The sequence below is a fragment of the Nyctereutes procyonoides genome, unplaced genomic scaffold (assembly GCF_905146905.1).
Source record: "Nyctereutes procyonoides isolate TBG_1078 unplaced genomic scaffold, NYPRO_anot_genome, whole genome shotgun sequence".
NCBI lineage: Eukaryota > Metazoa > Chordata > Mammalia > Carnivora > Canidae > Nyctereutes > Nyctereutes procyonoides.
This window is the reverse complement of record NW_026575140.1, coordinates 56,615,894-56,629,479: the sequence shown is the minus strand read 5'-3', so window position 1 is coordinate 56,629,479 and position 13,586 is coordinate 56,615,894. Positions and strand designations below refer to the sequence as shown.

At 51.8% G+C, this 13,586-nt stretch overlaps 1 protein-coding gene across 1 annotated transcript; it reads right to left on the bottom strand.

The window, feature by feature from the left end:
* Window positions 1–309: 309 nt before the first annotated feature.
* Window positions 310–4,072, bottom strand: VAMP2 (vesicle associated membrane protein 2). The gene is made up of 5 exons (XM_055305923.1): window positions 3,977–4,072; window positions 3,354–3,474; window positions 2,749–2,907; window positions 2,598–2,649; window positions 310–2,013 (listed from the first exon to the last, which is right to left on the bottom strand). Coding segments are annotated over exons 1-5 (351 nt in total). The 5' UTR covers window positions 3,979–4,072; the 3' UTR covers window positions 310–1,996.
* Window positions 4,073–13,586: the final 9,514 nt, after the last annotated feature.

The window sequence follows — 13,586 nt, the reverse complement described above, 5'->3', positions numbered from 1 at the left end:
ATTAAATCAAGGGGTAGAGAGGGAGCCATAAAGCGCAAGAGCATGCCTCCAGAGAAGAGAAACCAGGGAAGTTGGGAAGCTGGAGTCTCAAGGTTCACCAGGCTGACCCAGGCAATCAAGGACACTTCCTCCAGCAGCGCCTGATGCCCACCCGTGGCCACTTTGGGAATCACACTTGGCTCTGCCCAAGGTCAGGCCCTCCAGCAAAGCTCAGTCCATTTTGAATGTTATCTTCTCAACTTTCCTGTTAGACCTGCAGATCCTGTACCCTTCCCACTGGTTAAGAAAAGGTCTCAGCACACACACCAACTGGTTACTCATTACACATTTATTGTACATTTTCACAATCTGGATGCGTCACAGAATTGGGGGCATGGGGGGAGGGGAGGGAAGGGGGGCAGGGGACACTGGGATAATATGGGGGGGTATAGAACACAGCACCCCCACCCCCAGCATCTCTCCCTACCCTTTCACACCACAGCTTAGATCTCCCTGCTCCCCCTCCATACAGAAACCTTGAGTGTGGGGGGAAGAAAGAGTTTGGGGGGGTCCCCTCCAGGTTAAGGGACTGCACCCTCAGACCCCTAAAATTGTGCCATTTAAAGACATTAGACCCTTCCTCTATCACTTCACCTAAGGAGAAGACAACTCTCTGGGCTCAACTGCCCTGGAGAGGGGCGAGAATCCCCATCTTCCAGCAAGTCCCATACACACATTGGCAGTGACTAGTACCCCCGCCCTGAATTCAGGGGGGCAGTCAGAGGAGCTGGGCAGTGATGGGAGCAACACCCCCTCAAATTGGGGAGGGGAGTTTTCAGTCCAACCCCCAGCAAGGGTGGGGCCAGATTTCAGGCAGGAATTGGGGGGATTCTCTGCCCTGCCCCACTCCTCCCCAAGGCAGTGATGACCCCCCACACACTGGCAGCCATCTCTCCCAAAGAGTCAGATTGTGGCCAACCCCCAAACTCTCCTGATGGGAGGAGGAGGAGGCAGATCAGGAGGATGGGAGGGAGGGAGACCCCATGGGAATGTCAGTTGAGTGCCCCACATGAAAACTGGGGAGCAGGAATGTGGGGAGAGACTCCAAGTGGCAAAACTATTGGTCCATCATGACACACTGAACTCCAAGACACTTACACACCAGCTGGGGGATGGGGGAGGAAGGGACAAGAGGTTTGGGAAATGGGGATAGGGAGGCAAACCAGACTAGAGGGGCCAGGAGGGGGTGATTCTGGGGGCCAGAAGGGCCTGGCTCCCCAAAAGCCCAGGCTCCCACCACCTGCAAGTAATGTCATGCAAATGAAAGACTGATACAAGGACCATGGGGACTAACTCCTCAGTAAAAAAGAAACGCGGGTTCAAAGAATGAAGAGTAATGAAACAAAAAAAGAGGAAACCAAAAGGGATGTCAGTATGTAAATGAATGCTAATTAACATGCTGGAAGCTCCCAGAAGACCTTGGGATTCTTAGGACCAAGTGGGGCCAGTCTCAGGGCCTCCCAAAGATGCAGATGCACCCAGGGAGGCCTGGACAGTTGTTTGTTTGTTTGTTTGTTTTTTTGTTTTTTTTTTGTAGGGAGTGGAGGTATGGAGAAGGCCAGGGTAGGAGGAAGGATCTGCTAAATCCAAGGGAAGGAAAAGAGGAATAGGGACTATTGCATAGCAGATGCAAATGAAGGGATTCAGGGCTGGTCAGGAAGAGACGGAAGGGGAAGGAGGAAAAGAGAAAAGAGATGGGAACCTCAGGAAGGGGTGTTAAGGACAACCGGAAAAATCTTCTAGTAATAAAACTACAAACAGACCAAATATATATAATATTATATATGTATAAATAACAGCTGGCTATTTACAGGGGTGCACACACACGGGGACACACACACGCGGATCCAGGGGAGGGGGCTGGAAGATATGGCTGAGAGGTGGAGGAGCTGCTGGGGATGGGGTGAGGGGAGATGGGGAGAGGCCCTTCTCTGGGCAGGGCGGGCTCCTCAGGGGTTTAAGAGCTGAAGTAAACTGTAGAGAGGGAAAGAGAAGGAAGGAGAGAGGGGGGAGAAAGAAAGAGAGAGAAAGCAGTGTGTCAGGCCTGGCCCTGCTCCCAGCCTCCCCACTCCCCAGCCCTCTTGGCCTTAGGTTCTCCATCTGTAAAGCAACGGACTGGGCTGGTAGGTTCCAAGGTCTCTACAACTCCACAGTTGTAGAGGCCACAGTCTGGGGCCACAGACTCCAATCATCTGTGTGTCTGGCCCACAAGCCCTCAAACAGTAGGGTGTTTGGCTTCCTAGCCATGTCTCAAGCCCCTGGGCCTCGCCTGCTCTCCCACTTCCCAATTCCAGGGTTCCCAGGCTAGGTTTAGGCCCAAAAAGGATCCTCAAGGGAGCAGTGCTGATCCACCAGCTTTCCTGTTTCCAAAAATCTTAACAAGAGTTGCCTAGAACCAAACAAAGTGCAGCAAGATTTGGGGCTCTAGATGAATCAGAGCTGCACTGCCAGCTATATATACTTTCTGCTGAATAGTAAAAACTAGGTTAATGACCTTCAAGACCTAGAAGGGGAAACCCCTCCAGAGAAAGGGCCCTAGCCAATCCTGCCCTACTCACCGATGATGATGATGAGGATGATGGCGCAAATCACTCCCAAGATGATCATCATCTGGGGGCGAGAAAGGGGGGGGGGTCAGTGACACAGACCATGACACCCTCGTCACCCACCAGCTCTCATGCCAGCCCTCTTGGGTGCCTCCACCCTTACCTTGAGGTTTTTCCACCAGTATTTGCGCTTGAGCTTGGCTGCGCTTGTTTCAAACTGGGAGGCCCCTGCCTGGAGTGCATCTGCACGGTCGTCCAGCTCGGACAGCTTCTGGTCCCGCTCCAGGACCTTGTCCACATTCACCCTCATGATATCCACCACCTGAAGGAGGGGCCCACGAGGTAGGGGGTGTGCCAACGCCACCTCAGTGAGGGCACTCCTCAACCATGCACCCACAGAGGGAACATGCACCCCGATGCTGCCTGGCTAACATGCCAAGGACACACAGAGAACATCCCTAGCACACCTGGGGACATGCAAGGAGCACACATCAGGGGCATGCTGACAGCCAGACATTTCAGATGTCAGAGCAGCACCCTCTAAGCAGCCTGTCAGTCGCCAGACCACACCTGCCGGGACCCAAACGCCCCAGCCCATCAAGGCTGACTAACACCCCAGGCCGTTCCAAGTGCAAGCTGAGCAGGGCAGGGGCAGGGTACGTCTTTGTCCCTAAACTCATAAACTCAGCATCTCCAACACAGGATGCCCCCTCCCCACCGGTGCCAACCGTCGGGGTCCTTCCCGCCGCCTGACACCCCTACACTCACCTCATCCACCTGGGCCTGGGTCTGCTGCAGTCTCCTGTTACTGGTGAGGTTTGGAGGGGGCGCCGGGGGGCCTCCCTCCCCAGCCGGGGCGGCAGGGGGGGCGGTGGCAGCGGTAGCCGACCTGAGGGGCAGGGACGGAGTAAGACCCGAGGCCTGGAGCCGCCGGCCCCGCGGCCAGGGCTCCGCCCATCCTCCTGTCCATCCATCCGTCCCTCCCTTTCTCCTTCCCCGGAGGAAGGCCACCGAGGGGAGCCCTGAGCGGCGTCCGGCCCCACCGCCGCCTAGCTGCGTGACCTTGAATCAGGCCCCCTCCCCCCTCCTGACGGGGCCTCAGTTTCCCCGTCCGTCAAATGAGGGCGACCTCCAAGACGAGGTGCGGGGTCGACCCGCAATGACGGGCGGCGGCGAGGCCAGGGGCGGCGGACGGCGGGCCCGCTCCCTCCCGCGGCCTCCGCCCGCGCGGCCAGCCCGGGACGCGGCGCTCTCTGCAGCCGCCCGCGCGCAGTCACGGGCGCCGGCCTGGCCTCGGGGCGCCGGCCGAACCCCGGGCGCTCCCCGGACCGGCTCCCAAGGGCGGCGGCCGGCGCGGGCAGGCCCGGTGCGGGCGCGGGCGGCCGACTCACATGGCGGGGGCGGCAGGCGGACGGCTCGGCGGCGGCGGCGGCGGCTCGCGCTGGCTCCGACTGGCGCTGGCTGCCCGGGACGGGAAGATGGCGGCCGCACGTCACCCACATCCGGGCACTGCGGGCGGGGGCGGGGCGCGGCGGGCGCGGGGCGGTGGGGGCGGGGCGCGGCCGGGCGGCGGGGCGGCCCCCCCACCTGCCGCAGCTTGGGGAGCCGCCGTCCCCGCGCATCCGGCCGCAGCCCTCACGGCCGCCCCACGCTTCTGCGTCCCCCGCCTTCGGCCTCGAGGGTGCCCGTGAGCCCCAGGCTACGTCCTCCCGCACCCGCGAAACCCGCAAACCAGTGCGCACCCCCCACACCCCCCCCCGCGAAGCCTCGGCCTGCGCGCCGGCGACCAGCTCCAGCGTTTGCAGCCGGCTGGGGTGGGCCGTGGGAAGGGGCAGGTGCAGGTTGCCGGGACCCCTGCTGCTGCGGTGGGCCAGCGGCGGCGGGAGCTGGGGCCCTCCCCTCCCCCTCCGCCAGCCCTGCAGGTGGACAGCTCAGGGGAGGCCTGGGGGCCTTGGGGCCCCGGCCGCTGAGTTCGGGGTGTGAAGGAAAGCAGAAGAGGCAGGCCCCCCCCCGCCCCCACCAAGCCACTGCAGGGTGTGGGAGCTCCTCACAACCCAACCGGGGCGCAGACCAGAGGTGCTTGACCGAGGTAGGGCAAGGTTAAGGCCGACAGAGAAGGGCACTAGGCTGTCCCATGCGGCTGCTTCACGTGGTGGCCGTGGTGGCTGCGGACCCGGCCAAAACCCAGCTCTGCCCCAGAGTTGGGGCCGCTCCCAGGCAACAGAAGGAGAGCTCAGCTTCTGATCCCAGGCTGCGACAGAGGGGGGTTTTGGGGGTTTTCTCTTCGTTCTGTTTTTCTTCTTCAAGGGGAAAAACAGTAGGCAAGGGCTGCCTACCCCCTGCAGTAGCCAGGTACAAGGTACTACTTTACATGTGCATTAGCCTTATAGGTGTGGCCTTGGCCAGTTCCTGTCCTATCTCTGGACTCCACGTGTATTACAACTGTAGGCACTAACATATATGTTCAGTGGTTTGATCCGGAACCTGGTAGGAAAGGATTATCCACTCCCCCTCCATCCCTGACTGGTCTCTCTTTAGATCTTTTAAACAGCAGCTCCACACACTCAGTCCTCTCATCCCCAGCAGGCCTGGCTCTTCAGGGACAAGATGGGACCAGATGAGCCAGCTATCTTGTGAGGTCGGTCAAAGCAAGCCTCAAAAGGGAAGAAGGAGGTGTCTTAGGGGAGGCATCATGGCTCTGGGGCAGGGGTGCTCCTTCCATCCCTGGAAGGGGAGCAGAGGGAGGCTGGTGGTCTTGGCCTCTTGAAAACAAACAGTAGCCAGCTTCTTCCCTCCCCCACCCAGGCTTCCCAGGGCCTCTGGTGTGAGAGCCTCCCTCATGCAGTGCCCCACTCCCTCCCAGCAGAAGCCTGGGGACTGGCTCTGTCACCAGAGGTGTCATTTCCCAGTTGTCTGGGGGAGGTGAGTGAACAGGGAGCATGTGTTGGGTGTGGGGACTCAGCAGATCTAAGATAAGATCCTCTCAGCTCCCTCCTCCTGCAGGGAGCAGCCACTTCCTTGGTCCTGGTGTACTCTGGCACAGAATGGCTGGCTGGCTTGGCCTATGTGAAAAGGGAGAAAAGAGTGGCTTGTCTGAGGGCCCAGATGGCACTATGGGGTGCTAGCTTTTGCTTTTTGGCCCCTAGACTAGTCCATTTTCTAGCCCGACAACAAAGATACCAAATTCCAGGCTTTTAAGTTCAAAAGCTGCAGTGTCTGGGTCTGGGTCTAACACGAGGAAGGAGGTACAAACAGGCAAAGCCCCCACCCCCACCTGCCCTGCTACCCTGGCCCTAGCTGGGGAGAAGCTACTGGAGGACCAGACAAGGCATTAGACATTGTTTTAGCAGGGATCTTCATTTTCCCCAATGGCTATGTGAAGAGAACATGGAAGGGACAGAAATCAGAATACATCTGGGAAGCCAAGGTCGTGGAGTGTGGCTTTCAAAGCTGGCACATCATTATTGGGGTCCTGGGGGCTGTAGCAGCAGGAGCATGGAAACAAGGGCATGGATGATCCATGGATGTGAGGACCCAGGAAAATATAGCTCAGAGCTAGAGCTCTCCCTGCCACCCCACCTATGCTGCAGTGCTAAGGGGCTCCCCCAAATTTAGATCAATGGTGGAGGCAGGAGAAGGGGTGGCATGGGATGGCAGTTCACCTGGAAGTGGGTAAGGTAATGTTTTCTGCAAGCAGTAGAATGGAGACCCAAAATAGAAGCTGAACTAAAGAAAAATAGAATAATATATTTGCAGACTGAGATGGTGGCTTCTGTGTTTGCCTATTTCCAGAGGGTTCTGCAAACCAAATCTCTGGGCTCCACTCCCAAGGCTCATTCAAAAGATGGGGGAGGGGGGCCCAAGTTCATTTCTAACAAGCACCTCTGGTGCCTGGGATGTGGGAGGCACAGGGAAAAACTTTAATAAAGGTTTTCTTTTATGTTTTCCTCTTCTAGCAACAACAGCTGACTTAGAAGTTGGGATGGAACAGGGCTGGGTCATTCTCACACTGACTCATAAACTTGCTCCATCCGGGAGTCAAACCTGACCACATAGTAATTAATTTCAGAAACCTCGTGTGTCCCTCAATGCTTATAAGGAAAAGGCCTTCTAATTAGGAACAGAAGGAGCACGCCCTTGGGAGTGCTGCCTGGAACAGGGACCCAGGGGCTTGCCCCACCTCTATCCCAATCAGCTGTCAAGCCTTGTGACCCCTGAGACTTCTGGCTGAGCCCTCCAGTTCTGGAAGACTTCGGGGCTGCCTGCCCAGCCCTGGGCTCCTGTAGGGAGAACAAACTCCCAGGAGCCTACCCTGTGCTAGGTGCTTTACAGGGATTGCCAATGGACTGCTTTTTAATTACACAAAAAATGTGAGTGCATTCTCCCTTATAAAATATTAAAACATTAGACATAAAGCTGAGGTTCCCTTGGCCACCCCCCAACTCATCTGTCTTTTTGTTTTATGCCCTAGAAAGTTTTGTGTATTCTTCTTTTGGCAGGGAAAAAACAGTTTTTGTGATTTTTTTTTCCTTCCCCAAAATGCAATTTCTTCTCTTATCTCTCTGACGATAATAATTATATTTCCATTATTCAGTATTAGATTTTATTTGTTTTTTAATATTTATTTATTCACGACAGACACAGAGATACAGGCAAAGGGAGGACACGTTCCCTCCAGGGAGCCCAATGCGGGACTCGATCCCAGGATTCCAGGATCACCCTGAGCCAAAGGCAGACGCTCAACCACTGAGCCACCCAGGCATCCCAGTATTAGGTTTTAAAATAGGTGATAGGTTACACAATCAAAACTGAAAATTCCAAGGTTCAAAAGAATGCACAGCCAACCCTCCTGAGCTGCCCCCAGACCCCTATGCAACACAGCTACTCTCTCCAGGTTTTTAAGTCCTCCAGAATGCTTGGTGCAGAGACAGAAAGATATAGATACTTCTTTTCTCTTTTTAAAAATGCAAATGCTCGCAGACTATATGCATTAAGCCCCTTCCTTTTTTTTTTTTTAGCTTTCCAATTATAGGCTATTTTTTCTTGCCCCCCCCCATCTCTCTCAGTCTCTTCCAGGTTTTTTGTTTTGTTTCGTTTTTTGAGAGAAAGAGAGAATGAGCAGAAGTAGGGAGAGAGGGTTAGAGGGAAAGAATCTTGGGCAGGTTCCACACCCAGCGTGGAGCCCAGCTCAGGGCTCAATCTCACAACACCAATATCATGACCTGAGCCAAAATGAAGAGCTGGATCTTAACCGACTGAGCCACCCAGGTGGCCCTGTTCCACTTTTTTTTTAAATTATGGATTTTTTTTTAATACATGGGAGGATTCTCTTTTTCATTTTGCAGGTGTGCTGCTCCTTGGCTTTATTACGGTGGCACCAACAGGCTGATTAGAAGATGTGTGTGTGTGTGTTGGGGGAACATTCACGGACCCTTGGCTTTCCTGCAAGACAGTGGAAGGCTTTTCACGGGGACTCTGAAATGTTGATAGGTAGCAGGCTTTCTGCTGGGGCTGTTCAGAGAGAAGCATATCCTCTACTCTCCATCCCTCCTCCCTGTAAATGGAAGGGGCAGAATCTGGAAAGAGGGTTGAGGCTCCTGTTTGTAGCCTCCAAAGCCTCGGTCTTTGCTCCTGCCATCTCCAAGTCCAAAGCCTCCCTGAAAGGACACCTGGGGGGCTCAGTGGTGTAGCATCCGCCTTGGGCTCAGGTCATGACCCTGGGATCCTGGGATGGGGCTCCCCGTAGGGAGCCTGCTTCTCCCTCTGCCTGGGTCTCTGTCTCTCTGTCTCTCTGTCTCTCTCTCTCTCTCTCTCTCAGAGTCTCTAATGAATAAAATAAATAAATATCCCTTAAAAAAAAAAGCCTCCCTGAAAATCGGGATGTGGGGGATGGTGTGTGGGACTAAGGTGTGAGAGGTGAGGGAGCACCAAGAGTCTCAACACTTGTGGTTTGGTTTGGTTTTAAGATATTTATTTATTTGAGAGAGAACACAAACAGAGTAAGGGGGAGGAGGAGAGAGAGAAACAGGCTCCCCGCTGAACAGGGAGCCCCATGGGATGCGGTGCTGGATCCCAGGACCCCAGGATCATGGCCTGAGTCGAAGGCAGATGCTTCACTGACTGAGCCACCCAGGGGCCCCAGAGTCTCAACACTTTGGATCTGGGCTCTCAGCCTGGCCTTGACGGCCTTGACTAGGGATCCGGTGACCTCCACGATCTCTGGATGTCCTGTCCTGATACCCCCTGCCCTTGCTCGTGCTGCCACCCCCCTTCAGGCACTATCCAGCCTCCAAAGCTTTGTTGAAATCTCTCATCCACTATTATCTCTCTGGTCTCTTGGTCCTTGTCAATTTATCCATCTTTGACTCCTCTCCTGTAATTTATTTCAGTTTTGGAGGGGAGGGAAGACAAATGCTCATGGCCGATTTCCATATTTAGCCAGAAAGCTCACCACAGTTTAGTCCTTCAGATATCAGCTTTTAGGGTTCCAATTCTTTTGCTCCTGTAACAGTGCTCTTAGGAATGCTGTTGTAAATCCTATGATCAACCAGCTCTCATGACCATCACGACCATGTGAGGTCTTGATTTTGTATTTGGGAAAAATGAGGCTCAGAGAAATGCCTTGGTGGAGTCTTTTTAAGTTGGTAATCTACTTTCTTTCACATACAGAATACCTCTTTTAAAAGGTGTTTTTTGTTTGTTTTGTATAAAACAGACATTGAGAAAGCAGTACCTTTTCTGTTCTCCCTACACAAGTACCAAGCACAGTGCCAGAAACAAGGCAGGCGTGTGACTAATGAACAGCAGTGGACTACAGTTTCAGTGAGGAGTGTTTTCTATTTTTCCTTTTAAATATTTAATCTAATTATTCAGAAGAGACACACACACACACAGAGGCAGAGCAGGGTCCTCACAGGAAGCCTGATACGGGACTTGATCCAGGGACCCCGGGATCACACCCTGAGCCAAAGGCTCAACTGCTGAGCCACCCAGGTGTCCCAGTGAGGTGTGTTTTCTTTTCTTTTCTTTTTTCTTTTCTTTCTTTCTCTCTTTCTTTCTTTCTTTTCTTTCTTCCTTCCTCCCTCCCTCCCTTTCTTTCTTTCTTTCTTTCTTTCTTTCTTTCTTTCTTTCCTTTCTTTCTTTTTTTGGAGGGGGGGATGTTTTCAACGCCAACCCAGCAGAGCGGTCAGATGGATTGCCAGTGGTGAGTGCCTAGGCACCTGTTTGGGGAGAAGGGGTTCAGGCAGGGCCTGTGTGCCCCCTATGCCCCTGTCCTGTGAGGACAGCCCTGTTTGAGCTGGTGAAGCCCTGACCATTTACGGGCAGGGTGGCCAGGGAGCCAGCTCTTGTCAGAGTTGCAGGACAGGCCTGGGCCTCAGAGTAGTGGGAAAGCCAGGTGCCAGAGCCCAATGTGGGTAAGCCAAGACATAGGCAGATCACAGTTTTCCGGACCTGGGAGATCTCCTGGTCCCAAATCCTGACTCTGCAACCCTCTATTCATTAGAAACTCACTGGGGTTAACAGGTTCCTCTGGGTGGTAGGGGAGCTCCAGACTCCATGGTTCAGGAAGAACCCATATCATCCTTATTTCCCCTCCTCCATCTCACACACCATGTCCAGAGCCTGGGAGGTAGAAGATGCTAAATGAAGACTTGTTGGCTTTTTTTTACCCCCAGTAATCTCACACCCAACATGGGGCTCAAACTCACTACCACAAGCTCAAACGTTACATGCTCTACCACCTGAGCCCCTCAATGAGGACTGATTGAGTTGAGTCAACTGATTTGGCCTGACAGCTAGAGACTAGGGTTCTAGCCCCAGCTCTCCATTTCCGATGAAGGTAATGGCTTTCTCCTTGGGCCTCATGTTCCTCATTGGCAAACTGAGGACTCTTTCATTCCACTTTGCTCCGTGCTGGCACCAGGAGCGACAATAATACACAAGAAAGATCATCAAAACACAGTATGTCTGTCGGTTAGACCTCATAAAGCTGGGGGAAAAAAACCAACAAACCCCACACATGGCGATCTTTGATGGAAGTAACAATCAAGACACTTGCCAACACAGCTCAAACAGATTTATTTTTATTTGCTCAAACAGATTTAAACCAAGGAGGAGAAGCTGAGGCCTCGCATATTGCAACTTGACTGGAAAGTCTAAGTTAACAGACACTCAGAGGATGTCATCAGGGATCTGTCTCTCTAGCTTTGAGACTCTGACTTAGCTTCATTTCCAGACAGGAAACATCGGATGCTGTATGCTATGGGCTCACATTCAAATGTTACAGTTTTGTCTTTTTATTTTTTTAAAGATTTTATTTATTTATTCCTGAGAGAGAGGCAGAGACACAGGCAGAGGGAGAAACAGGCTTCCCTTCGGGGAGCCTGATGTGGGACTCAATCCCGGGGAATCCAGGATCATGCCTTGGGCCGAAGGCAGGCGCTAAACCACCAAGCCACCCAGGGATCCCCAGTTTTGTCTTTTTAAATAATACATGTGCTTCAAAACTCCAAAAGTTTAAAAGAGCATCTGGAGAAGGTCTCCCTCCTGTCCCGACTCCCCATCCCCCCAGCTTCTGCCCTCAACACCAATCTTCCATAACCTTGGCCTCCTTCTAGACTCAGTGCAAGTGCAGTGCAGATGGCTTCCACTTCCACTTTCTACACAGATGGAGGCAAACCATAGGAACCATCCCACAAGGTCCTTTTGTCACTTAATGGATCTTGGATATTGTTTTTGTTTTAAGTTTTCTCTTTATTTAAGTAAACTGCACTCCCAGGGGGTCTTAAAGTCATGACCCTGAGATCAAGAGTCCCATGCTCCTCCCACCGAGACAGACCCCTCTTAACCCCTCTTGACACTGTAACATAATTCAACCAATCTCCTGTTGACAGGCCTACTTTTGCCAACTCAAGCCAAGCTGCAAAGAACAATCTGCATGTTCCCATTTCACCTATGTGTCAATATGCAGGGCTAATTCCTAGTAGTGAAAATCCTAGGTCAAAAGGGCATGAGTGTTTGTGGTTTTGATTGCTTTGGATTTTTGTGGCCTTTGCAAAATTGGGCACTGTGGGTACATGACCCATTTTTACTCCCACCAACCAACAGGTGAGACCTGTTTCCTTAAACCCATACCCTCAACTTTTTTTTTTTTTTAGGATTTTCTTTCTTTCTTTCTTTGAGAGAGAGAAAGAGTGATAGCTCCAACAGGGGTTAGGGGGAGGGAGTATAAGGGAGGCAGGAAGGGAGAGGAGAGGAGCAGATGCCCCCAGTAGGGAGCCCAATGTGGGCCTCTATCCCAGGACCCTGAGATCATGACCTGAGCCAAAGGCAGACGCTTAACCAACAGAGCCACCCAGATGACTCTCTTTAACTCTTAATGAAACTTTTTGAGGGTTACAAATATAAGATAAACATGATTTGCGTTTCTCTTATGGTGAATGAGTTTAGGCATCATATATTTGAGAGTCCTTTCATTTCCTTTCCTGTGAAATATGCATACAATTCTTCTGTGCCTTTATTATTGGATTGTTGGTATGTTTCTTATAGATTTGTAGACTTTCATGTTTCAAAATTAGCCCTTTCTCTGCAATATGAATTATATTTTCCCTAGATTGTCATTTATCTGTTAGCTTTTGCCTATGATTCTTTATCATGTATACTTTTTATCTTTTTTTTTTTTTTTTAAGATTTTATGTATTCATGAGAGACACAGGCAGAGGGAGAAGCAGGATTCCTGCGGGGAGCCCAATGCAAGACTGAAACTCCAGGATCACACCCTGGACCGAAGGCAGGCACTTATCCCCGGAGCCACCCAGGTGTCCCACTTTTTATCTTTTTAATATGTTTTTAAATGCATCAGGTGGGCGCCTGGGTGGCTCAGTCAATGAAGTCTCTGCCTTCGGCTCAGGTCATGATCCCAGGGTCCTGGGATCCAGCCCCACACCCATGGGGCTCCCTGCTCAGGAGGAGTCTGCTTCTCCCTCTCCTTCGGCCTGCAGCTCCCCTTGCTTGTACTCTCTAATAAATAAAATCTTTAAAAAATAATACATTTTTATAAATGAATTCATCAGGCTTTTCTTTGAGGACTTCTGTTTTGTTTTCGTACTGTGATGTGAAATCCTGGATTAGAGCCTGAAACAGAAAGGGGGCATTAGTGGGAAAGCTGGCAAAATTCAAATCAGAGCTGTTGATGAGGTCATAGTGCCGCATCAAGCTAATTTCCTGGTTCCCATAATCATGACACATCCATGCAAGATGTTAACACTTGGAGGAGCTGGGGGAAGGGTATTCAGGAAACTGTACTATTTTGCAACTTTTCTGTAGGCCTGACATGTCAAGATATGGGAAGTTTTCTTTCGGATCTCTTATGCTTGTGTTTTTTTGCACTGTGACCTTTGATCTATCGGTAATAGTGGTGGTAAGGTACTGATCCATACTTTTTCCCAGATGGCTACTAGTTTTTTAATAACCTTTATTAACAGATTTCTCTTTTCCCCACTGGGGTTTTTATTTTTTAAATTGTTGATTTAATTTCTAAACTGTCAGAAGTAACATACCATGAAATTTGCCATCTTAACCATCTTGAGGCATGTGGCTCACAGCATAAAGTACGTTCATATTGTCTTACAACTGGTCTCCAAGACTCTTTTCATCTTGCAAAACTGCAACCCTCTTACCCCTGCAACAACTCCCAACCCCCTACCCTCAGCCCCTAGCATCCACCATTCTACTTTCCCTCTGTAGGACTCGGACTACCCTAGTATTTGTCTCCTGGGACTGGCTTATTCTGATTGATGAGCCACTGACTTCACAATAAAATGAAAGCCCACTTCTGATGCTAGTTGGCAAAGCCTCTGGTGTTGACTAAGAGACGGATAGTTGAAGTGCTCATAGTACCTACTTCTGGAGTGTGGGTGAAGGGAGCTATGCACAGAGAAGTTAAGTGACCCATTGCCAATCACACAGCCAAGAACAGGATGAACCCAGGATGGACTCCAC

Coding starts and splice junctions, on each gene's coding strand:
- VAMP2 (XM_055305923.1), bottom strand. Junction 2,908..3,353: donor CCCAGGCCCAGGTGGATGAG/GTGAGTGTAGGG, acceptor CCCCTCCTTCAG/GTGGTGGATATCATGAGGGT. Junction 2,650..2,748: donor ACTGGTGGAAAAACCTCAAG/GTAAGGGTGGAG, acceptor TCTCGCCCCCAG/ATGATGATCATCTTGGGAGT.